Source organism: Amblyraja radiata, unplaced genomic scaffold (genome assembly GCF_010909765.2).
Source record: "Amblyraja radiata isolate CabotCenter1 unplaced genomic scaffold, sAmbRad1.1.pri S35, whole genome shotgun sequence".
NCBI lineage: Eukaryota > Metazoa > Chordata > Chondrichthyes > Rajiformes > Rajidae > Amblyraja > Amblyraja radiata.
In genome coordinates, this window is record NW_022630148.1 from 485,054 (window position 1) to 510,053 (window position 25,000).

The 25,000-nt window shown below is 51.0% G+C and overlaps 1 protein-coding gene across 1 annotated transcript in view; it reads right to left on the minus strand.

Moving 5' to 3' along the window:
• Positions 1 to 620: 620 nt before the first annotated feature.
• Positions 621 to 25,000, minus strand: part of LOC116969385 (NACHT, LRR and PYD domains-containing protein 3-like) — a 48,083-nt gene continuing 23,703 nt past the window's right edge. Inside the window, exons 4-5 of the mRNA XM_033016250.1 lie at positions 1,076 to 1,243; positions 621 to 895 (exon numbers count right to left, since the gene is read on the minus strand). Coding sequence (XP_032872141.1) covers positions 808 to 895; positions 1,076 to 1,243 — 256 coding nt within the window. The 3' untranslated portion in view covers positions 621 to 807. The remainder of the gene's footprint in view (positions 896 to 1,075; positions 1,244 to 25,000) is intronic.

Here is a 25,000-nt window from a genome sequence, read left to right on the forward strand (position 1 = left end):
AAAGACTGCTTGGGTCCTTGGATGGAGTCGAGGGGGGAGGTTAAGGGACAAGTGTTGCATCTCCTGCGGTTGCAAGGGAAAGTGCCCGGGGAGGGGGTGATTTGGGTGGGAAGGGACCAGGGAGTTACGGAGGGAGCGATCTCTGCGGAAAGCAGACAGGGGAGGAGATGGGAAGATGTGGCCAGTGGTGGGATCCCGTTGGAGGTGGCGAAAATGTCGGAGGATTATCTGTTGTATGTGACGGCTGGTAGGGTGGAAGGTGAGGACAAGGGGGACTCTGCCCTTGTTACGAGTGGGGGTTTGTGGAGTGAGAGCAGAGTTACGGGGTATAGAAGAGACCCTGGTTAGAGCCTCATCTATAGTAGAAGAGGGGAACCCCCGTTCCCTGAAGAATGAGGACATCTCCGATGCCCTGGTCTGGAATCCACCAGAGTCATGTTTAATCTTCTCTGCCAAATGGATACAGTTGTCACCATCAACCCGCAGCAAGAGCGGGGGGGGGGGGGGGGGGGTGGGTGGGGGCGCTGATGATAAAGTCACATCTGGGATACTGCAGGTACCCCCCGCCCTCCCCCGCTGTAATTCCCCCGTCCCCCACTGGAGGGCAGCACCGGACATCCGGCATCAACAGCAGCAGCGCGTACTCGGGTCACGTGACAGCGGGCAGGGTCGCCTCTGATGTCACCGCCCGGCCGGCCCGGGAAGCGTTGGGGTTTAAAGGGGAGGGCGGCCGTTTAAAGGGGAGGGCGGGGAATCGGCCAACAATATTCCGGTCCACAGGGCGGTGACGTTTACACCCAGAGATGTTCACACGTCCAGTCTCAGTCCGGGTCTGCATTCCTGCAGCGACCTCAGTTCCTTTTCCCCGATCGCATCGAACTTATTCGCCCTCAGGCTGAAACATGTGGAGGAATAAAGAGGAAATAAACAGATGAAACAACAGTGTCAATAACAGGGACTGGGGTTAATATTTCAACAACATTTACAGAACAAATTCACAGGAGAAAGAAGCCCGCGGATGGATGGATGGATCCCCTGAAATTTGATCACATTAAACATTAACACAAACACTCACTTGATCTGCTCTAGTCTCGGGAGGTTCAGTATGAGGCGGCGGAGAGCGGGGACACATCGGTCTGTGAGGAAGTTGTGTGTCAGGTACAGATCCGTCAGTGAGGGCTTTGTACTGAGAGTGGAGACGAGATCCTCGGCTCCAGAATCTGTGAGACCGACACCGTCCAGCCTGGAGATGAGAGAGAGTGAGGGTGAGGGACACAGAGAGACAGGAGACGGTGCAAATCCCCAGTGTTTATCAGTGACACAATTACTGATCATATTAATGTTCAGTGTCAGACACCCAGTGAGTGTAAACACAATCTCTCACAGTCTGGGACTTACCCCAGTCTCTGTATTTTACAGTCCGGGTTCCTCAGAGCTGCAGACACCAGTTTCACTCCGGAATTTCCCAGTTTATTCCCACTTAGGTCCAGCCACGTCACCGTGTAGTTTGTACTGAGAGCGGAGACGAGATCCTCGGCTCCAGAATCTGCCAGACCGACACGTTGCAGCCTGGAGATGAGAGAGAGTGAGGGTGAGGGACACAGAGAGACAGGAGACGGTGCAAATCCCCAGTGTTTATCAGTGACACAATTACTGATCATATTAATGTTCAGTGTCACACACCCAGTGAGTGTAAACACAATCTCTCACAGTCTGGGACTTACCCCAGTCTCTGTATTTTACAGTCCGGGTTCCTCAGGGCCGCAGACACCAGTTTCACTCCGGAATCTCCCAGGTCGTTGTCTCCCAGTCTAAACACAAACAGACAGAGTAAGAAAGAAACTGATACAAACCCCGGCCGCCCGGCGAGTCTGAGATAGATAACTTCCCCCAAACAGATATTTCTGGAAACACCTCAGCACATTATTGTGGATGTGGTGTTTGGTGACTTTCACCATTTATTCTCATTCCCCGACCGACCGACAAATGTTCCCCGTGCAGAGAACGGCGGCAGGCGGGCGGGCGGGCAACGCGCGCGTATGACCTGGTGGAAGGGATCGACCACCGGTGACCCGGGGGAGGGAGGATAAAATAGGAGGGGTGCCCCCCACACCCCGTGCACAGTGATGGCCGCTCGGCCCCATAGAAGGGGTGCTGGACGGAATAACAAAATAGTGGAACAATTTTACAGTTCAGTGTTAGCGACAAACGGACAGTTACCTTAAGCGCTGACACTTGTGCAGAGCCAGTCCCAGCCGCTGGAGACCTTCACACTGAATGCGGCAGCTCTCCAGATCTAGGTCTTTGATTGTATCACAGAGCCTGATGGCATGAGACAGGACCGTACAGTCAATCGGGGTCAGTCCCAGTCCACTGAATGAAAGTGTTTCCACAGATCCCAGTGTCTGCTGAGCCAGTACAGGACTCTGAGACTCAAACAGGTAGTGCATTGTGTTCAGGAGCCTCCTTCTACCAAACTCACTGCCAGCATTTCTAATCTGACGTTTAACCTCCCCCTTCACCCAGTCACTCACTCTGCAGATTGTTTGATGAGGGAATTTACCCAGAAACTCTTCCAGGATCCAAGTTGCCCGTGGGGAGGAGAGACCAGCGACAAAACGGAGAAATACTTCAAATCGCCCGTCTGAATTGCCATGGGTTTCAATGAGGAGTGTCTTGATATCCCTGCGATCTACAGTCAGGAATTGTGCGAGTGCGGCTACAAACTCTTGGATGGTGAGGTGCGGGAAGGTGTACACCACGCTCCGGGCTGAATCCTCTCTCTCCAAAAGTTCCATTAGGAACCCGGACAGGAACTGGGAAGGCTGCAGATTGTATTTGATCAAATCTTCATCTGTGAACACAATCTTCTTCTCAGCCACTCCAGTGAAGGCCATCTGACCAACCCTCAGTAACACCTCACGGGGGCTCTTAATCTCACGGCCGTGGTTTTTCAGGATGTTGTAAATAAAGTAGCAATATAGTTGTGTGATGGTCTTGGGAACTCGCTGCGGGTCCCAGTGTGTTTGTGTGAAGAAGGGGCCCAGTGTCAGGACAAGGATCCAGCAGTAGGAGGGGTTGTAGCTCATGGTGTACAGGATCTCGTTCTCCTTCACATGTTTGTAAACAGCTGCTGCCACCGTCTGATCTTCAAAATACCTGGTGAAATATTCCTTCCGTTCCTCACCATCAAATCCCAGGATTTCAGCCCGGACACTGATCTCTGCCTTTTCCAGTAAATGTAACGCAGTGGGGCGGGTGGTGACTAGCACTGAACACCCTGGGAGCAGCTTGTGCTGGATTAAACTGTACACAATGTCAGACACTTCACACCGGGATTCAGGATTTGGGCACTGGTGCTGAGGTTCTGTGTCTCTCCGACTGTCAGCAAAATCAATTCCACCTTTGAATTCATCCAGACCGTCGAATATAAACAGCAATCCCTCTGGGTTCTTCCAGACCTCTCCTAGCATATTCCCAAAGTAAGGATACTGATCCAGAATCAGTTCCCTCAGGGTTATACTGCAGTTAATAGTGTTCAAATCCCGGAATTTGAAACTGAAGACAAACTGGAATTGTTGGAATATTTTCCCCGTGGCCCAGTCATGAACAATCTTTTGCACCATTGTTGTTTTTCCGATCCCCGCGACTCCGGCCACGGCAGACGAACTCCCAGATTTGGATTTGCTTGCCGACATGTTCTGGAATAACTGATCAGTTCGGATTTTTTCAAACTCTCCCCCGAGATGTTCCTCTCTCCACTCTTCATGGTCCCGGCCTCTTGCCAGCAGCTCATGTTCCACAAGTGTCCGATCTCGAACAGTGGAGATGACCGTGAGCTCAGCGTATCGATCACGCAACTGGAAAACCTTAACCTTCTCGTTCATCAGGATGGTGTTCACACTCAGTGTTTCAGTCTGTGCCCGCAGAGTCTCCATGTGCTTCTGCTGAACATCTTTTATCAGGTGAGATAAACAAGAGGTCCTGAAATTAGATTCATCACGCAAAGAAAAACACATTCACAGTATCCTAATATAGTCATAGTATGATACAGTGTGGGAACAGGCCATTCGGCCCAACTTATCCACACCGGCCAACAATGTCCCACTTGCCTGCGCTTGCTTCATATCCTTTCAAACCTGTCCTATCCATGCACCTACATTAACTGTTTGTTAAACGATGGGTTAGTCCCAGCCTCAACTACCTCCTCTCGCAGCCTACTTCATACACCCACCACCCTTTGTGTGAAAAAGTTACTCCTCGGATTCCTATTAAATCTTTTCCCCATCACATTGAACCAATGTCCTCTGGTCCTCGATTCCCCTACTCTGGGCAAGAGACTCTGCACATCTAACCGATCTATTCCTCTCATTCCTACTCACTTCCCCTTTAACTCCATCATTATACTCCCAATTTGCCACCCCATTTAATTGCATCCCATTATACCCTTCACACTCTGATTTACCCAGCCTATATTGGGAAAGATAAAAGCTCCTAATACAACAACCTTATTTGAGGTGCAGCTGTCTGCAATCTCCTAACACATTTGTTCTTCTAATTCCCGTTGACTATTCGGGGGTCTGTAGTACACCTCCAACAAGGTGATCATCCTTTTCTTGTAACTCAGCTCTACCCATATAGCCTCACTGGACGAAACCCCCCTCCTCTTTTTCCCTCACCCCTGTCTCTCCTGAAGCTCCTGTACCCCGGAACATTGACCAGGTTTCAGTCATGGCTACTGATAAAGCCGAATTAAGATAAAAATATAAGAAGATATTAAATTGGCTTCTGGGGGCCTACAGCTTATATTTAGTCTCAAATTAGGCTTGCCTCAGGTTGCGGTGTGTGAGATAATAAATACTATAACATTGTCTCCCAAGTGACGAGAGGGGAAGCAGAGAAGTAGCTAGATCTCTTTGATGTATTGGAAAAGTAAGATGTCGTAAACCAAGTGTCCTATGTTTATGAGGGACGAGGTGCCGAGAGAGGAACCAGAGAAGTAGCTAGATCTCTTTGATGTATTTGATAAAATAAAATGTCGTTAACCAAATGGCCAATGTTTTTAATATATCTTGTACCATGTGACAGATGCCTTTGAGTTGATGCATTCTGTAGAAATTATTTTCCTGTACCTCTGACCATGACTAATGTCTGTGGAATGTGCTAAGGTGACAAAAAAAACTGTATAATACAATGCAATTCTGTTGTTCAGAGAAGTGGACTGAGGACAGTGAAGTGTCTGTAATTGCTCACTTGACTTAGAGTTCTCTCTCCCTTCCATCGGTTGATAATAAGTAAAGTTTTGAACTGGACTACCAAACAGTTTGTGTGTTGTCTGTTTATTAAGAGGCGAACCTGTTAAGTTGTTATAAAAGTAACTTTTTCACTACAACATCCCAGTCGCTCGTACCTATCCACGCCCCAAGCTTATCCGCCTTACCCGTCAGGCCCCTTGCATTAAAATAGGGGCAGTTAAAACCAACCCTCCTTCCTCGCTCTCGGCCTTTCACCAGCCTATTCTGTCCACTAACCTCTCCCACACCACCCTCCATACCAAATTCTAGCCTCTCACGCGCCTCTGTCCCGTACGAGATCCCACCCCCTGCCAATCTAGTTTAAACCATCTCGGGTAGCATTAGCAAACCTGCCCACTAGGATGTTGCTCCCCCTCCAGTTAAGGTGCAACCCGTCCCTTTTGTACAGGTCACCCCTGCCCCAGATGAGATCCCAATGATCCATAAATCTAACTCCCTGCCCCCTGCACCAATTCCTCAACCACACGTTCATTTCCCCTCTTCCCATTCACACCTTCACTAGCACGAGGTACTGGACGTAATCCTGAGATCACTACCCTGCAGGTCCTGCTTTTCAGTCTTCGACCCAATTCCGTAAAGTGGTTTTGCAAAACCTACCTCCTTCTGCTTCCTACCTATGTCATTTGTGCCAACATGTGCAACAACCTCCGGCTGCTCCACTTCACCCTTGAGCATGTCGTGCAGCTGCTTCGAGACGTCCTGGACCCTGGCACAAGGGAGGCAACACACCATCCTGGAGTCTCACCTGCTGCCTGCCTGCCGCAGAATCAACTGTCCGCATCTCTGACTGTTGACTGGCCCATATTATGCTTTACGATTATGATTAGTGTTACACTCATTAGTTGATGTGTTATTGATTACATATTATCTGATTGTTATAGCTGTTTATTGGTGGACTAAGCAGAAATAAATTGGTAAAATAATATTTGGACAGATACATGGATTGTAACGGGTTAGAGGGATATTGGGAAGTAGCGGCTGGACGGGAGAGCTTAAATGGGGCATTTTGGTCGCTATGGACAAATTAGACCTCAGATCCCGTTACCGCGCTGTATCTGTCGAACTAAAAGTCTCATCTTAACCACTTCCTGTCTGCGCTAAATATTGATTTTAGAAAAACACGACCCTATATCGCTATAATTTTGGGCCATCTTACTCACAGTCGTCCACCGCTGCGGCAGCCCCGAGAATTGTTCCCATCGATGAAAAATAAAAAAGTTATGAGTGTTTAAAAAATCTTGAGATCAGCTGATTGGTCCTCTCGCCTGTCAATCACCACAATGAAGGTAACGCCACATCCTGGGGGGGGGGGGAGGACTATAAAACCCAGGATGCCTGGACGTGAGTCAGTCACGATGGAAGATCGCGAGGGAGAGTCCATGACTGTGATTCTAAGCTGTGAATCAACTGAACTGTGAGTCTGTAATGTACTTGGAATAAATGATTTGTTAGGAGGTTGAAATGCTATGAAATTGAATTTGCTCGCCTGCACTCTGCTTGAAATGCTATGAAATGTATTTGCTGGCCTGCACTCTGCATGAAATTCTATGAAATTGGATTTGTTGGCCTGCACTCGGCTTGAAATGCTATGAAATCGGATTTGCTGGCCTGCACTCGGCTTGAAATGGAATTCTCCCTGTAACCGCGAGGGTTATTTCCGAGTCCTTTACATTCCTCCCTCATCGCAAAGATGTTGATTAATTGGACATCTGTAAATTGTCCCTAGTCTGCAAGGAGTGGATATAAAGATGGGATAAATAGGAAGGGCTGATTGATGGACGGCGTATCCGCTGTTGGCCAAAACATGCAATTGAATACCTTTCAGATGAGCAGGTAGTTCCAAGGAAACCTTCATGGCTTTGAACGATTCGATCAGATCAGAAGCTGTTGGAATAATTTCATGGAATTAGTTTGAGTTGCATTTTTTTTTTTTTAAGTCAAATTCTCTGTAGAAACATGTCCTGTACCTTCTTCCCCCATTGCTTTCAGCAACTCCTCCAGTTTGGGAAGCAGGTGGTGCATTTTCACGAAGCATTTCCATATCAGTTTACGGACCTGCGGCTCTTTCTCAGTCACCAGGTTGAGGAGAAGTGTGGAACCGGCCGCACGGCTTCCTCTCTTCGTGCGTTTGATGACTCGCTGTGAAGAGCCATGGGGACAAGTAGTTATAGAGCTGTACAACACGGAAACAGAACCCTCGGCCAACCTTGGCGATGGATTTACTGGAGTCACAGTGCCTTAAGTGGTAGAGTGATAGAGCAATATACCACTGGGAGACAGGCTATTCAGCCCACATTGTCCATGCCAACCAAGTTACAATTGTAAGCCAGGGCCATTTGCCTGCATTTGGCCTACAGCCCTGTAAGCCCCTCCTGTCCAATCATCAGTCTGAATGTACTTTGATATCCCTAATGTTATCCGCTTTTCCAGCTTCCTCTGGCATTGTGTTCCAGATATGGACTGCTCTCCAAGTAAACCTGTTGTCCCCAGATCCCACCTACATTTCTCCCATCTCCCCTCAAGCCTGCACCCTCCAGTTTGTGGATCACCACTGCTGTGCGGGATATTCTTTGTGACTGCGCCGTACTGAGTTGTAATTACAGAGAGCAGCACAGCACAAGAATGGACCATTCGGCCCACAATATTTGTGCAGGAAAACATTTGAGTATCAGCTGAAGTTACCCACTCATCCAATCCTCTCCCTACCTTGTACTCTTGCTCACTGAAATATCTCTCGTATGCTAGAACGAAGACGACATTCTCCAACGCCTCTTGAAACGCCTCTTCCAGCCTCTGGCGGTAATGAATTGTCAAATCCAGCAGCTGCAAATCATCACACCTTTCCAGGAGCTCCATCATCGAAGACATTGGAGGAGCTGTGATGAATCAAAATAATGGAATTATCAAGTGTTGTCTGTTTTCCTCCACCCATAGCTGTCACCACCCCCACTCTGCTAAAAGGCAGACCACATGACGGAGATGAGGCGCTCCGATCAGCGGGTTGCTGTCAGGCCACGAGCCGGATCTACCCGCACCCTGCACGGAGGGAGGGAGACCCGGCTGTGATCCTCGACTTGCCCTGACAATGGTCCCCAGGCTGTTGCTGTAACTTATTCCCTGCGGCATCTAAACAATGCGCTAACTCACAACAATTGTCCCTCTCCCACTGTTCAATCCCACAGGTACATTCTCTTCTTGATTCTGGATGGACACAATGTCAACACCTTTTGACAGAATAATAATAATAATAATAAATTTTTATTTATGGGCGCCTTTCAAGAGTCTCAAGGACACCTTACAAAAATTGAGCATGTAGAGGAAAAACATGTAAGGGGAATGAAATAAATAGTAGAGACATGACTAGTACACAAAGTAAAGACAGAATTCAATACAAAACACAGTATGAGGCAATTAATGCACAGATGAAAAGGGACGGGGGGCTAAGGATAGGCAGAGGTGAAGAGATGGGTCTTGAGTCGGGACTGGAAGATGGTGAGGGACACGGAATTGCGGATCAGTTGGGGGAGGGAGTTCCAGAGCCTGGGAGCTGCCCTGGAGAAGGCTCTGTCCCCAAAACTGCGGAGGTTGGACTTGTGGATGGAGAGGAGACCGGCTGATGTGGATCTGAGGGACCGTGAGGGTTGGTAGGGGGAGAGGAGATCAGTGAGATATGGGGGGGGGGCAGATGGTGGAGGGCTTTGTAGGTGAGGACCAGGATTTTGTAGGTGATCCGGTGGGAGATGGGAAGCCAGTGAAGTTTTTTGAGGACTAGAGTGATGTGATGCCAGGATTTGGTGTGGGTGATGAGTCGGGCGGCTGCGTTCTGGACCAGTTGGAGTCGGTTGATGTAGGTGGAGCTGATGCCAAGGAGAAGTGAGTTGCAATAGTCCAGTCGGGAGGAGATGAAGGCATGGATGATTCTTTCAGCAGCAGGCGGTGTGAGAGAGGGTCTGAGTTTGGCGATGTTGCGGAGATGAAAGAAGGAGGTTTTAATGACACGGCGGATGTGAGGCTCAAGGGAGAGGGTGGAATCAAAGATCACGCCAAGGTTGCGGGCCTGGGGAGATGGGGAGACAGTGGTGCCGTCGATGGTGAGAGTGCGACATTAAACGAGAGTTATTCTCACACTTTAGCATTCAGAGTTCAGAGGCACAGTATGCAAACAGGCCCTTCGGCCTAGCGAGTCCATGCCAATCATCAATCGATCACCCGCTCACACTAGTTTTATGTTATCTGACGTTCTGCATATTAGGGGCACATTTACAGATGGCAATTGATGTTCATGCCAGCATGCCATAGGGATGTGGGAGGAAACACACGCTGTCATAGGAAAAACATGCAAACTCCACACAAACAGTGGCCGTGGTTAGAATCGAACCCGAGTCTCCGGAGCCGTGAGCCAGTGGTTCTACCAGCTGCACTACTGTGCCCACACTTATTATTGTCACATGTACTGAGAAACAGTGAAAATATTGTGTTTGCATGCTGGCCAATCTAATCAGGTAATACTATACATAAATACGGCCAAGCCAAGCACAAGTACAGCAGGTAGAGTGTAGAGAGTGCTGAATATAGTTTTCTCAGCATGTAGCGATATAGTTTCAGAGAAAACATCCAACGTCCACAATGAAATAGTTGGTAAAAATAAGGACTGTGTCCCCACACAGGCCACAACTCACCAATGGAAGGATCTTTCAGTAGACTGATAACATCATAATAAGAATGCACAAGATTCACAGCAACGTGGTTCTATACATTCAGAACCCGTTTACTGAGAACACATAGAAACATAGAAAATAGGTGCAGGAGTAGGCCATTCGGCCCTTCGAGCCTGCTCCGCCATTCAATATGATCATGGCTGATCATCCAACTCAGTATCCTGTACCTGCCTTCTCTCCATACCCCCTGATCCCTTTAGCCACAAGGACCACATCTAACTCCCTCTTAAATATAGCCAATGAACCGGCCTCAACTACCTTCTGTGGCAGAGAATTCCACAGATTCACCACTCTCTGTGTGAAAAATGTTTTCCTCATCTCGGTCCTAAAAGATTTCCCCCTTATCCTTAAAATGTGACCCCTCGTTCTGGACTTCCCCAACATCGGGAACAATCTTCCTGCATCTAGCCTGTCCAACCCCTTAAGAATTTTGTAAGTTTCTATAAGATCCCCCATCAATCTTCTAAATTCTAGCAAGTACAAACCGAGTCTATCCAGTCTTTCTTCATATGAAAGTCCTGACATCCCAGGAATCAGTCTGGTGAACCTTCTCTGTACTCCCTCTATGGCAAGAATGTCCTTCCTCAGATTAGGAGACCAAAACTGTACGCAATACTCCAGGTGTGGTCTCACCAAGACCCTGTACACCTGCAGTAGAACCTCCCTGCTCCTATACTCAAATCCTTTTGCTATGAATGCTAACATACCATTCGCCTTCTTCACTGCCTGCTGCACCTGCATGCCTACTTTTAATGACTGGTGTACCATGACACCCAGGTCTCGTTGCATCTCCCCCTTTCCTAATCGGCCACCATTCAGATAATAGTCTACTTTCCTGTTTTTGCCACCAAAGTGGATAACCTCACATTTATCCACATTATACTGCATCTGCCATGCATTTGCCCACTCACCCAGCCTATCCAAGTCACCTTGCAGCCTCCAAGACAGAGGGTTGTTCTTCTGGCGGGGGGTCTGTGGCAACACTGGGGTGCACAGCTTTAAGCTGAAAGGGGTGGAATTCAAAGGAGATGTGCGGGTGAAGTTATTTATACACAGAGGATGGTGGGTGCCTGGAACGCGCTGCCAGGTGGTGGTGGTTGGAGCATATACCATCGTGGTATTGAAGCTTTTTGATATGCAGGGAATGGAGAAATATGGATTGTATGAAGGCAGTGGAGATGAGTTTCATTTGTCATCGGTCGGCATGGACATTGTGGACCGTAAATACCTTTCCTGTGCTGTAGATTACTGTGCTCTATCTACCTTTGTTGATATACGTACAGAATGGCCACGTATTATTTTCCATTTGGCCTTGTTACTTCAAACACATCTCTTGCATCCTGTAATTGTAATGATATAATGTGATTATATTTAACGGTTTGTTTTCAACTTTCTTTCTAATGTAGACGTTTCAGATTATTTCTCTCTCGCTACGTGGCAGAATGACAAAGTCACACCGCACAGACAGAGATGCTTCATCCAGATGTGTCGACCAACCTGCCCTATCTGAGCCAGCCCTATTTGTCCATGTTTGTCCATTATCACTCCAAACCTTTCTTGCCCATGTACCTGCCCAAATGTCACTAAAATCATGTTATTGTACGCGCCTCAACTGGCAACACATTCCATATTTCCACCACCCTCTGTGATCAAAGTGTTTTTTTTAAAGGGGAATGGAACCAAGAACTAGACGGCAGATTTAAGATGAGAGTGGAAGAGCTTTGCAGAATCTGAAGGGCATCTCCCTGTCAAGGCTGGTGGAGGATGCTGGTGAGAGAATGACATTGAAGAGCTTTGAGATAGGGACATGGATATACAGGGAATCTGGGAATATTGATTTGAAAGATACACAATAGAAACAGGGTATTCAGTTTATCGACTCCACGGAGACGATCGATCGATCACCCACTTATTCTGCAAACTTCACCTGAGCAGATTAGTTTAACCAGGCATCATGTTGGGCACAGACAGCATGAAGGGTCTGTTCTTGTACTGCAGTGTACTAGTTTACATAGAATTCTCCAACCTCCTTCAATACTTCCTAGTCCCTTCCCTTCTCTCCGTATCCCAATACATAACCTATTCCCCATCCGCAAATTTCCCCAACCATTCCACCCAAATCTCTCCACTAGCTTTACATTTCACATCATTCAAACAACTTGTCGCGTAACAAGACCTTTGACTCGTTTTCTCTTGAGTCTCATTGTAGTCCTGGTTTCATCTCTAACCATCTGACAATCTACGCCCCCTCCCCCCCTCATCCATATTCAACTTTCCTGTGCCAGGCTCCCACCACTTTCCGCATTCTCTCCCCAACTACAATCAACCCTTCGGGTTCAGGCCTATTTTGACCATCCTAATTCCTTGGTTCTCTCATTTCCCCATTAAACCTCTAACAACTCACTGGGAGTAGCTTCCCATCCCTGACAAACATTCACTTATTTTCCCTCATCAGACCTTCAACATCCTTTGTTCACCAAGGCTCACAAAACTTAACTTCTTTGCTTCTTCCGCTAACTGACACGCTGAGTCTGAACAGTTCTCTCACTTATAAAAACCTCTAATCATCACATGTTCGTACCCCTCTAGTAGCTGCTCCCAGACAGTTTTTATACCCAACAAATGACCCTAATGTAGACAGACCTGCCCTATCATTCCTGTACTCTCTCCGGCTCAGGTCTCTTGGCCTTCCGTTGATTCCCTATTCCCTCTCCCCATGTGTACTGCAGGTCAGGCAATCTGATCCCGTCACATTGTTGGCAGGGGCGGAAAACCTGGGGGGGGGGGTCCAGAGGGGACACGTCCCCCCCATGTTTTGAGAGGTGGGGACCCCCCCCCCCCCAGGTTTTTGTAATCCGATTTTTAAATCGCCGCTTTCCGTGAGACAGTTGGGGTGGGACTGAGGATAGAGCGTGGTGATTGGAGGAGGGAGACGTGGCACAGACCTGCGCCTCATCCGCAGGCAGGATCGATCCAAGCCGGATCTCCGGCGCTGTCCCGAGCGCCCCCCTCCCCCCCCCCCACGGGTGACCAGAGAGGTCGGCAGTCAGACACGAGATGTACCCCCAGGCCCACAGCCAGCACAGAGAAACAGCCCTAAACCCAGCTCAACTCTGCCTGTCCTGCCAGGTGAACCTGCCTGGACTTGCGGGAAATATGGAAATATGGCCAAGAACCTCTCTACCCCTATACTGAAACCAAGACCAAAGAGATGGTGGTTAAGTTTGGCAGGTCCAAGCTCCCCCTTCAGCCGGTTAACACTGCAGGGATGGACATTGAGGTGGTGCAGACATATAAATATCTGGGAGTGTAAACTGTGTGTAATATGTGCTTTATGAATTTCACTGTACAGTTACTTATTGGACTACTGAACTGTTGAACAAACATCTGTTCCTCTCAGCACTCAGCTCTCCAACTGATTCATCCTCAACAAACAGGGATTATCCTTTGCTATCTTGCAGACATTCTCTATTATCATAGCTGAAAGATACAATTCTGCATTAAATGGTCCTGAACTATCCCAGCTGTGGACAGGTGATCTCTCCCTACCGTTAAACAACCTCTAGCATGTAAATCAAACGTATTTGGTTATCTAACCGCTGTGTGTGATCTGGCACTGGGGAGCGGCGGACAAAATACTCACCGATGTCAATCTGCTGTCGTCGCTCCCCACAGCGGCCCTGAGTCTCCCCGCTCCCCACAGCGGCTCGGCTTCCGACAGCGGGACCCCGCTCCCCCGGCCTGGACAGTGGAGCTCCTCTCCACTCTCCTCTCTCCTCTCCCCGCTGCCCCAGCCCGTGGACTCCCTCTCTTCTCTTCTCTTCTCTGTTCACCCGCCGCTGCAACAGGTCGGTCGGCAGGAAGGAAGCGACGCCCATCCGGTGACTTGCCAGCTTGTGCACATGCGCACTGCGTCATCGTGGCAGGAAGGAAATTAAACAAACCCACAGATGCTGCAGGTCTAAACTCACGGGGAGAGACGGGGAGAGACGGGGAGAGACGGGGAGAGACGGGGAGAGACGGGGAGAGACGGGGAGAGACGGGGAGAGACGGGGAGAGACGGGGAGAGACGGGGAGAGAGAGTTATTTATACATAGAAACATAGACAATAGGTGCAGGAGTAGAGGCCATTCGGCCCTTCGAGCCGGCACCATTCGCCATTCAATATGATCACGGCTGATCATCCAACTCAGTATCCTGTACCTGCCTTCTCTCCATACCCCCTGATCCCTTTAGCCACAAGGACCACATCTAACTCCCTCTTAAATATCGCCAATGAACTGTGTGGCCTCAACTACCTTCTGTGGCAGAGAATTCCACAGATTCACCACTCTCTGTGTGTGAAAAAAAATGTTTCCTCATCTCGGTCCTAAAAGATTTCCCCCTTATCCTTGAACTGTGTGTGTGGCCCCTTGTTCTGGACTTCCCCAACATCGGGAACAATCTTCCTGCATCTAGCCTGTCCAACCCCTTAAGAATTTTGTACGTTTCTATGAGATCCCCCCTCAATCTTCTAAATTCTAGAGAGGGTGGGATAAATCTCTCTCCAACCCCCCCCCCCCTCTCTTTCTCTCTTCCCCCTCCCTCTCTCTCTTCCTCTCTCTTTCCCCTCCCTCTCTCTCTTTCTCCCTCTCTTTCTCTCTTCCCCCTCCTCTCTCTCTCTCTCTCTCTCTCTCTCTCTCTCCTCTCTCTCTCTCTCTCTCTCTCTCTCTCCTCAATCTCTCTCTCTCTCTCTCTCCCCCCTCTTTTCTCTGCTCTCGTCCCCCTCTCTCTCTCCTCCTCTCCCCCTCTCCCCTTTCTCTCTTCCCTTCCCTTCTCTCCTCCTCTCTCTCTCCCCACCTCCCCGCTTTCTCTATTCTCCCTCCTCTTCCCCCTTCTCTCTCTCCCCCGTCTCTTCCCCCTCCCACCTCTTTCTCTCTCCCCCTCTCTCTCCCCTCTTTCTCTCTCTCCACACTCTCTTCCCCTTCTCTCTCGTTAGATGCTGCACGTCTAATATCAAACCCACAGATGCTGCAGGTCTAAACTCAAACCCACAGACGCTGCTGGTCTAAACTCAAACCCACAGATTCTGCAAATGTGAAATAAAGACCCACAGATACTGCAGGTCTAAACTCCAACCCACAGATGCTGCAGGTCTAAACTCAAACCCTCAGATGCTGCACGTCTAATATCAAACCCACAGATGCTGCAGGTCTAAACTCAAACCCTCAGATGCTGCAGGTCTAAACTCAAACCCTCAGATGCTGCAGGTCTAAACTCAAACTCACAGATGCTGCAGGTCTAATCTCAAACCCACAGATGCTGCAGGTCTAAACTCCAACCCACAGATGCTGCAGGTCTAAACTCAAACCGGATAACACAACCTCAAGTTTCCATTTAGGTTACACACCACCTTCTAGTTTAAAATATCGATGAGTCCAAATGGTGAACTCTCTCCCCCAACAGATCCTGTCACACATGTCATGGGTGGAATTGGCTGCTCACAACTTCTGCTCAAATAAAACAAATGATGTTCCGACACGTAAACACAACTCAAACATTTACCTCACATTTCTAATTCCAAGAAAGGTTACAATTGGCAAAGTCACCGGCTGTTAGGTGGTTAATTGGAATAAGTCTGGAAATTATTAACTGTATTTGGAACTTTGATAAATGATTGGAAAGGCTAAATTTCACGAGAGCATCAATTGAGGTGTATAGAGTAATGAGATGAGGGATGAAAGGAGGAGGAGCAGTTTAGCACGGTGATACAGGAATTAGCTGAAAGATTGTAGACCTGGTGAAACGTTTCTCCCACCACAGGATCAGTACAGATCTGGAACTCATAGAAACATAGAAAATAGGTGCAGGAGTAGAGGCCATTCGGCCCTTCGAGCCTGCACCGCCATTCAATATGATCATGGCTGATCATCCAACTCAGTATCCCATCTCTGCCTTCTCTCCATACCCCCTGATCCCTTTAGCCACAAGGGCCACATCTAACTCCCTCTTAAATAAGCCAATGAACTGTGGCCTCAGCTACCTTCTGTGGCAGAGAATTCCACAGCTAAAATTACCTTTGAAGAAACGTATACACTACAATGTGTGCTTGAAGACTGGTTACCAGAAGGTGGGATCTGACCGATGAACTCTTGCACAACCGGCAAAGACACTGTGGATCGAATAATTGGCTTCCTCTGTCCTCAATGTATTGAAACGGCAAATGACCAACGGTAGCTGGGGGATGGAGGTACCACTGGTAGACACAGTGATGAAGACAGGAATCCCAAGCACATTTACACTGGGTGGAGCTGGGCAGCCCTGCATTGTTCCACCGTTCCTCAGAGTCAGAAACAAGTCACCCCAGAAACACACCGACCACCACCTCAGTCACAGATTCTGACACCTAGATCTGGACTCTTCACTCAGGGGAAAAACCAGGAGTCAAGAGTGTTAAATTCTCACATGTACAATGGAACTATTAAATACTTACATGCAGCATAACATGACACCCGACATACATCCATTCTATGGACATTTCATTCATTCCTGTAAACACTAAAGAACAGAGGCTGAGCATCGGTCTCGCTACACACGGCAACACCAGTCTGATGAAACTTGATGCAATATTATTCCTTATTTATGTTAATAAATGCTATCTAATACTGGTGCTTCTACAGCAAAGCATCATGTTAATTGTATAATAGTACAAAAAACATTCACAGAATACAGCATTGCTGCTTCATTGTCTGCTGGTGAGGATGGCCTCACATTTCCCACAGTCACCCCATCTGGCACCATGCTGTCACCCACGCACCCTGTCCCCACCCTGCTGAGCCCTCTCGACACCCCATCCTCCCTCTCCTGAACCCTCTCCTCACCCTCCACACCCCATCCTCACCCTCCACACCCCATCCTCACCCTCCACACCCCATCCTCACCCTCCTCAACCCTCTCTTCAGCCTCCACACCCCATCCTACTGAATCCTCTCTGTGTCCTCCACATCCCAACCCCTCTCCCAAACCCTCTGTGCACCCTCCACATCCCTGCCGAACCCTCTCTGCACCCTCCCCCCTCTCTCCCAAACCCTCTCTGCACCCTACAAACCCCGTCCCCACCCTCACGAACCCTCTCTGCACCCTCCACACCCCATCAAACAGTGGGCGGCCTGGACAGAGTGGATGTGGAGAGGATGTTTCCACCAGTGGGAGAGTCTAGGACCAGAGGGCACAGCCTCAGAATGAAAGGATGTACCTTTAGAATGGAGATGATGAGGAATTTCTTGAGCTGGAGGGTGGTGAATCTGTGGGATTCATTGCCGCAGACGGCTGTCATTAGGTATTTTTAAGGCGGAGATTGACAGATTCTTCATTCGTACGGGTGTCAGGGTTATGGGGAGAAGGCAGGAGAATGGGGTTGAGAGGGAGAGATAGATCAGCCGTGATTGAGTCTAGGAAAAAAATCATCGTCTATATCTCTCGTTTCCCTTATCCGTAACCAAACTGAAGAAGGGTCTCGACCCGAAACGTCACCCATTCCTAGTCTCCAGAGATACTGCCTGTCCCGCTGAGTTACACCGGTATTTTGTGTTTAACCATGATTGAATGGCGGAGTAGACTAGATGGGCCGACTGGCCTCATTCTGCTGCTCCCCACGGCAGACCCCTCTCTGCCCGGTGATGCATAAACTCGGGGCATCACTGGGCGTGTGGCCGCAGGAACCCCTTCACTGGGAGAGAGAGAGAGGGAGAGAGAGGGGGAGAGAGAGTTATTTATACATAGAAACATAGACAACAGGTGCAGGAGTAGAGGCCATTCGGCCCTTCGAGCCTGCACCATTCGCCATTCAATATGATCATGGCTGATCATCCAACTCAGTATCCTGTACCTGCCTTCTCTCCATACCCCCTGATCCCTTTAGCCACAAGGGCCACATCTAACTCCCTCTTAAATATCGCCAATGAACTGTGGCCTCAACTACCTTCTGTGGCAGAGAATTCCACAGATTCACCACTCTCTGTGTGTGGGGAAAAAAATGTTTTTCTCATCTCGGTCCTAAAAGATTTCCCCCTTATCCTTAAACTGTGTGTGTGGCCCCTTGTTCTGGACTTCCCCAACATCGGGAACAATCTTCCTGCATCTAGCCTGTCCAACCCCTTGAGAATTTTGTACGTTTCTATAAGATCCCCCCTCAATCTTCTAAATTCAAGAGAGGGTGGGGGAGAGGGTGGGGGAGAGGGTGGGGGAGAGGGTGGGGGAGAGGGTGGGATAAATCTCTCTCCAACCCCCCCCCCTCTCTTTCTTTCTCTCTCCCCTCTCTCTCTTTCTCCCTCTCTCTCTCCCTCTCTTTGAGAGCGTCCCCCATCGTCTGGAGGCTCTTCCCCTTCCTTCGCTCTCCCGCCTTCTCTCCCCGACTGCATCTCTCTGCAAAATCGGCCCCTCCCTCTCTCCCTCCTCCCCTCACTGTCCCCCTCTCTCTCTCTCTCTCTCGCTATCTCCTCTCGTCCCCTCTTCTCTCCCCCCTCTTCCCCCTCTTCTCCTCCCTCCACCTCTTTCTCTCTCCCCCTCTCTCTCCCCTCTCTTTCTCTCCTCCTCTCTTTCTCTCTCTCCATCTCTCCCCCAACTCTGTCCCACCCTAACAACCTGAACTAACAACTAACAACCTCTGTCTGTCTGTCTGTGTGTCTACTACACGTTGTTGTCATTCACGATGATTTAAACTTCCCACCTGTGTTTATTCAACCCATTTCCAGCGGGAATGTGAAGGTCGGTCGGTGGAGAAGGAACTAACTCCCAGTGACCGAGCGCGCGGGCGAGCGACCGTTGGTGAAGAACCTTCTGGAAACGGCGGGAAATAACGGGCGTCAACGGCTGAGGGAGCGCGAGCGGGAGCGGCGACAGTTGCTGGGGGGGGGCGTTGACGTCACTGGGCCTCGCGCCGTTGCCCGCGGCCGTTTGAAGCGGCGCCGCTCCCCGCGCGCGCGAAGGAGAGATGGACGGCGGCGGCTCCACACACACAACACACGCGCTCTCGCTCGCTCGCTCGCTCTGGATCCCGGGTGGAGGCGGCCACACGGTGTCAATCAAAATGCAGCAGCAGCAGCAGCAGCTTTACATTCACGCGTTTTACCTCTTTACCGTCGCTTCACAGCTGGTCCAGTGAGGAGCGGTTAACAGCGGCGATGGACGGTGAGTGGGGTGGGCGGGGAGGGAGAGAGGAGGTTAACGGACGTCGACGGCGGAGGGGAGGATGAGGCGGGAAGTTAAGGGCGTCGAAAGCTGCAGCCGCCCGGGAGCGAGTGTAAAACAGTTTATCCGCCCGGGAGCGAGTGTAAAACAGTTTATCCGCCCGGGAGCGAGTGTAGTAGTTTATCCGCCCGGGAGCGAGTGTAATGCAGTTGTGGGGCCCGGGAGCGAGTGTAATACACTTTATCCGCCCGGGAGCGAGTGTAATACAGTTTATCCGCCCGGGAGCGAGTGTAATACAGTTTATCCGCCCGGGATCGAGTGTAATACAGTTGTGGGGCCCGGGATCGAGTGTAATGCAGTTTAGCCGCCCGGGATCGAGTGTAATACAGTTGTGGGGCCCGGGATCGAGTGTAATACAGTTTATCCGCCCGGGATCGAGTGTAATACAGTTTATCCGCCCGGGATCGAGTGTAATACAGTTTATCCGCCCGGGATCGAGTGTAATACAGTTTATCCGCCCGGGATCGAGTGTAATACAGTTTATCCGCCCGGGATCGAGTGTAATACAGTTTATCCGCCCGGGATCGAGTGTAATACAGTTTATCCGCCCGGGATCGAGTGTAATACAGTTGTGGGGCTGGGGGGGGGGGGGGGGGGGGGGGGGGGGGGGGAGAGAGGTGCGAGTGAGGGGCATCGGCCCGGAAATGACGTCGCTGCCCCGCAGCCCCGCCGCAAGCGCTGACGTCAAGAGCGGGGCGGAAGGCGCAGGGTGGGACAGGAGAGCAAGGGCCAAGTGGACGAGGAGTTTGTGGAGTGTCTGTCTGTCTGTCTCCCTCCCTCCCTCTCTCATGGATTCCCAGAGCAGTTTGTACAGGAGCTGACCAGGGAGAAGGCAAGTCTGGTTGTTCAGTGTCGTGCAATGAACCTGCTTAGATAAAGGCAACTGGAGGTGAAGGAGCCATTAGTGACCAAATAAATGGCCATTCATTTACAGGAATCAAACACGAAATTCCTGCGGAGGTTGGGCGATCGTTTCGCCGAACACCTCCGCTCAGTCCGCAATAACCTACCTGACCTCCCGGTGGCTCAGCACTTCAACTCCCCCTCCCATTCCCAATCCGACCTCTCTGTCCTGGGTCTCCTCCATTGCCAGAGTGAGCAACACCGGAAATTGGAGGAACAGCACCATATTCCGCCTGGGTTGCTTGCGTCCGGATGGCATTAACGTTGAATTCTCCCAGTTTTGCTAGCCCTTGCTGTCTCCTCCCCTTCCTTAACCCTCAAGCTGTCTCCTCCCATCCCCCCGCCCTTGGGCTCCTCCTCCTCCCTTTTTCCTTCCTTCTCCCCCCCACCCCCCATCAGTCTGAAGAAGGGTTTCGGCCCGAAACGTCGCCTATTTCCTTCACTCCATAGATGCAGCTGCACCCGCTGAGTTTCTCCAGCATTTTTGTGTACCTTCGATCTTCCAGCATCTGCACTTCCTTTTTGAACACTAAATTCCTTCCATTTGGCTCATAAATCCACGACAATGAGATTTAAAAATCATGCTATATTGTGAATTATTGTGTGAATGTTATTTGGACACTTAGGCTATTTAAAAATGTTAAATCTTTTCTTAAGAAATGGATAACAGTTCTGTGCTCCCCCAACATGGGGAACATGTTTCCTGCATCTACCCTGTCCAATCCCTCACTAATTTTATACGATTCTATAAGATACCCGCTCATCCTTCTGAATTCCAGTGAATACAAACCCAGTCGACCCATTCTTTCAACATATGTCAGTCCCGCCACCATCATCATTTCCTGAGAAGGTTGGCATTTTCTTTCATTCTTGATAACACAACATGAATTCTGAAGAATTCCGAAGAACACAGTCAGGTCAGGAAAAACTTGCTTTATTTGTTAGGCAAGGCACAAATGCGTTAAGACTTTCTTTAAAAAAAACACTTTAAAATGCTTTTAAGTGTTTGGGCCAGTGGCAGCCAGCTGGTACTGTGAGCAGTCGGCTGTGTGCAGCTTGGCTCACTTTTGCATTTTCACTTGGGTACAGTATGAATGAGAAGATGCTGGTACTGTTGCTTGACTGCTCCTCGACAGGGCCAAGGCGGGCTTGTATTAGGAACACTTCTCCATCCGTTTCCCACCACGGATGGCCGACCTGCTGAGTTCTACCGGCACTTTGGAGGGGAATAGCCAGGCAACATGTCGGGCCTGGACCTTTCTATGGATTAATGGAGTCGGGGGCGGGGGGAGGAAGCTGGAAAAAAGAGTTGGGGTCGGGACAGACTCCAGGATTTCATTTGGATGAGGGGAGAGTCTCCTCAAATTGGAGAATTCAGTGTTCATGTCATTTGGGCTGTAAGCTGTGAGGTGCTGTTCCTCCAGTTTGTGTGTCACCTCACTCTGGCAATGGAGGAGGCCCAGGACAGAAAGATCAGTGTGGGAGTGGGAAGGGGAGTTAAAATGGTTGGCAACCGGGAGATTCAACAGGCCTTGGCGGACTGAGCGCAAGTGTAGGGTGAAATGCACGCCTAGTCTAGATACAAGGAACAGCAGATGCTGGTTTACAAAAAGAGACACAATCTCCTGGAGTAACTTGCACCTCTGGAGAGCATGGGCAGGCAACATTCTAGGTCAGGACCGTTCTTCAGACTGCTTGGCGTGGGGGTGGAGAAAGTCGGAAAGGAGAGGTGGGAGTGGTCGCCTTAGATTGCCTTCCCTCTACAGATGTGGCCTGACCCACTGAGTTCCTCCACCGTTTTAGAGGGAATGGACAGACGACGTTTTGAGTCAGGACCCTTCTTCAGACTGAGTGGAGAGGGTGGGGGGAGGAAGCCGGAAAAGAGAGTTGGGGGCTGGACAAAGCCTGGCAAGTGATAGGTGGATACAGAATGCTGGAGTAACTCAGCGGGACGGGCAGCATCACTAGAGAGAAGGAATGGGTGAAGTTTCAGGCTGAGACCCTTCTTCAGAAGTGATAGGTGGATACAGGTGAGGGAGACACAAGAAACTGCAGATGCTGGAATCTTGCATAGAGCACAATTTAATTAGATGCACAGAGTCTCTTGCCCTGAGTAGGGGAATCGAAGACCAGAGGACATGGGTTCAAGGTGAAGGGGAAAAGATTTAACAAGAATCTGAGGGGTAACTTTTCAACAGAGAGTGGAGGGTGTATGGAACAAGCTGCAGGTGGAGGTAGTTGAGGCTGGGACTATCCCAACATTTAAGAAACAGTTATAGACAGGTACATAGACGGGCCAAGTTTGGAGGGATTTGGACCAAATGCAGGCAGGTGGGACTAGTGTAGCCGGGACATGTTGGTCGGTGTGGGCAAGTTGGGCCGAAGGTCTTGTTTCCACACTGTATCACTCTATGACTAATACGTAGTGCTGCAGTAAATCAGGCAGCATCTGCGGAGAACATGGATAGGTAACGTCTCACAGAGTGCTGGAGTAACTCAACGGGTCAGACAGCATCTGTGGGGAACATGGCTAGGTGAAACCCTTGCCACACTCAGCGCACACAAAGGGTCTCTCTCCGGTGTGTATCCGCTGGTGTTCCCGCCGCCCTCATGCTCTCATGTCACAGTGGGAGCAGCTGCTCGCTGGCGTGGGCCCGCCAGTGATGCCGCAACCCCCGCGAGCTGTCAAACAACGGGCTGGGGACGGGACAGTCGCCGGCGTGCACCCGCTGGTGGGACAGCAGGTTGGAGGAACGGGTGAATCCCTTGCCACACTGGGCGCAGGTGTAGGGGCCCTCGCCGGTGTGGGTGCGCTGGTGGGACAGCAGGTTGGCAGAACGGGTGAAGCCCTTGCCGCATTCGACGCAGGTGTAGGGGCGCTCGCCGGTGTGGGTGCGCTGGTGCACCAGCAGGTTGCCAGAGTTGATGAAGCCCTTGCCGCACTGGGCGCAGGTGTAGGGGCGCTCGCCGGTGTGGGTGCGCTGGTGGGACATCAGGTTGCTAGAGTTGGTGAAGCCCTTGCCGCACTGGTCGCAGGTGTAGGGGCGCTCGCCAGCGTGAACCCGCTGGTGGAACAGCAGCGGGGTGGAGTGGGTGAAGCCCTTGCCGCACTGGGTGCAGGTGTAGGGGCGCTCGCCGGTGTGGATGCGCTGGTGCACCTGCAGGCTGTTGGAGTGGGTGAAGCCCTTGCCGCATTCGACGCAGGTGTAGGGGCGCTCGCCGGTGTGGGTGCGCTTGTGGGTCAGCAGGTTGCCGGAGTGGGTGAAGCCCTGGCCGCACTGGGCGCAGGTGTAGGGGCGCTCGCCGGTGTGGGTGCGCTGGTGCTGCTGCAGGCTGCTAGAGTTGGTGAAGCCCTTGTCGCACTGGTCGCAGGTGTAGGGGCGCTCGCCTGCGTGCATCCGCTGGTGGAACAGCAGGTTAGTGGAGCGGGTGAAGCCCTTGCCGCACTGGGCACAGGTGTAGGGGCGCACGCGGATGTGGGTGCGCTGGTGCTCCAGCAGGCCGTCAGAGCGGGTGAAGCCCTTGCCGCACTGGGCGCAGGTGTAGGGACGCTCGCCGGTGTGGGTGCGCTGGTGCACCAACAGGTTGCCGGAGTGGGTGAAGCCCTTGCCGCACTGGGTGCAGGTGTAGGGGCGCTCGCCGGTGTGGGTGCGCTGGTGCATCAGCAGCCCGGTGGAGGTGATGAAGCCCTTGCCGCACGGGGCACAGGTGTAGGGGCGCTCGCCGGTGTGGGTGCGCTGGTGCACCAGCAGGCCGCGGGACAGGGTGAAGCCCTTGCCGCATTGGGCGCAGGTGTAGGGGCGCTCGCCGGTGTGGGTGCGCTGGTGCACCAGCAGGCCGCTGGGCTGGGTGAAGCCCTTGCCGCAGTCGCTGCAGGTGAAGGGCCGCTCCCCGGTGTGCACGCGCCTGTGCACCTTCAGGTCCTTGGACGACTTGAAGCCTTTGCCGCAGTCGGGGCAGGTGAAGGGCCGCTCACTGCTGTGCACCTGCTGGTGCTGCCGCAGCCCCTTCACCTGGGTAAAGCTCATGCCGCAGGTGGAGCAGCCATAGGGCCTCTCGCCCGTGTGCACCCGCCGGTGGGCCTCCAGCTCGCTCGGGCTCCGGTAGGCATTGCCACACGCGTCGCACTCATAACGCTTCTCCTTGTTGTGCCCCGTCATGTGGTCCTCCATCGAAGCTCAGCCCCTCGAAGCTCAGCCCGCACACCGAGCAGATGGGGGGCTCACCTGCACCCTGTCTGCCCTCAATGGCCGCTCAGGTCCCCGTCTCCCCGTCCACAGCAACGGCTCCTAAACCCTGCAGGAGGGGAACACAGAGGGTCAACATGCTGGCACACAGGACATTACTAGCACATATTGAGTGTGTTTATGGCGGAGGAAACCGTTATATAATTCTGCGCGGCATACTGTCCCAGCGGTACAGTTGCTGCCTCACCGCCAGAGACCCGGGCTCGATCCTGACTATGGGTGCTGTCTGTGCGGAGTTTGTACGTTCTCCCTTTGACCTGCGTGGGATTTTACTCTGGGTGTTCCGGCTTCCTCCAACATTTCAAAGACGTTCAGGGTTGTAGATTAATCGGCCTCCGCAAAATTGCTGAATAGTCCCTAATGTGCGTGGGATAGTCCTAGTGTACGGGGTGATCGCTGGTCGGCACGGACTCCGTGGGCTGAAAGGCCTGTTGTTTACATCTCTAAACTAAACTAAACCAAAGAAGGGTGTCGACCCAAAATGCCACCCGTGCCTTCTCTCCACAGATGCTGCCTGACCCGCTGAGTTACTCCAGCACTTTGTCATAGAGTGATACAGCGTTGGAAAGAGGCCCTTCAGCCCAACTCG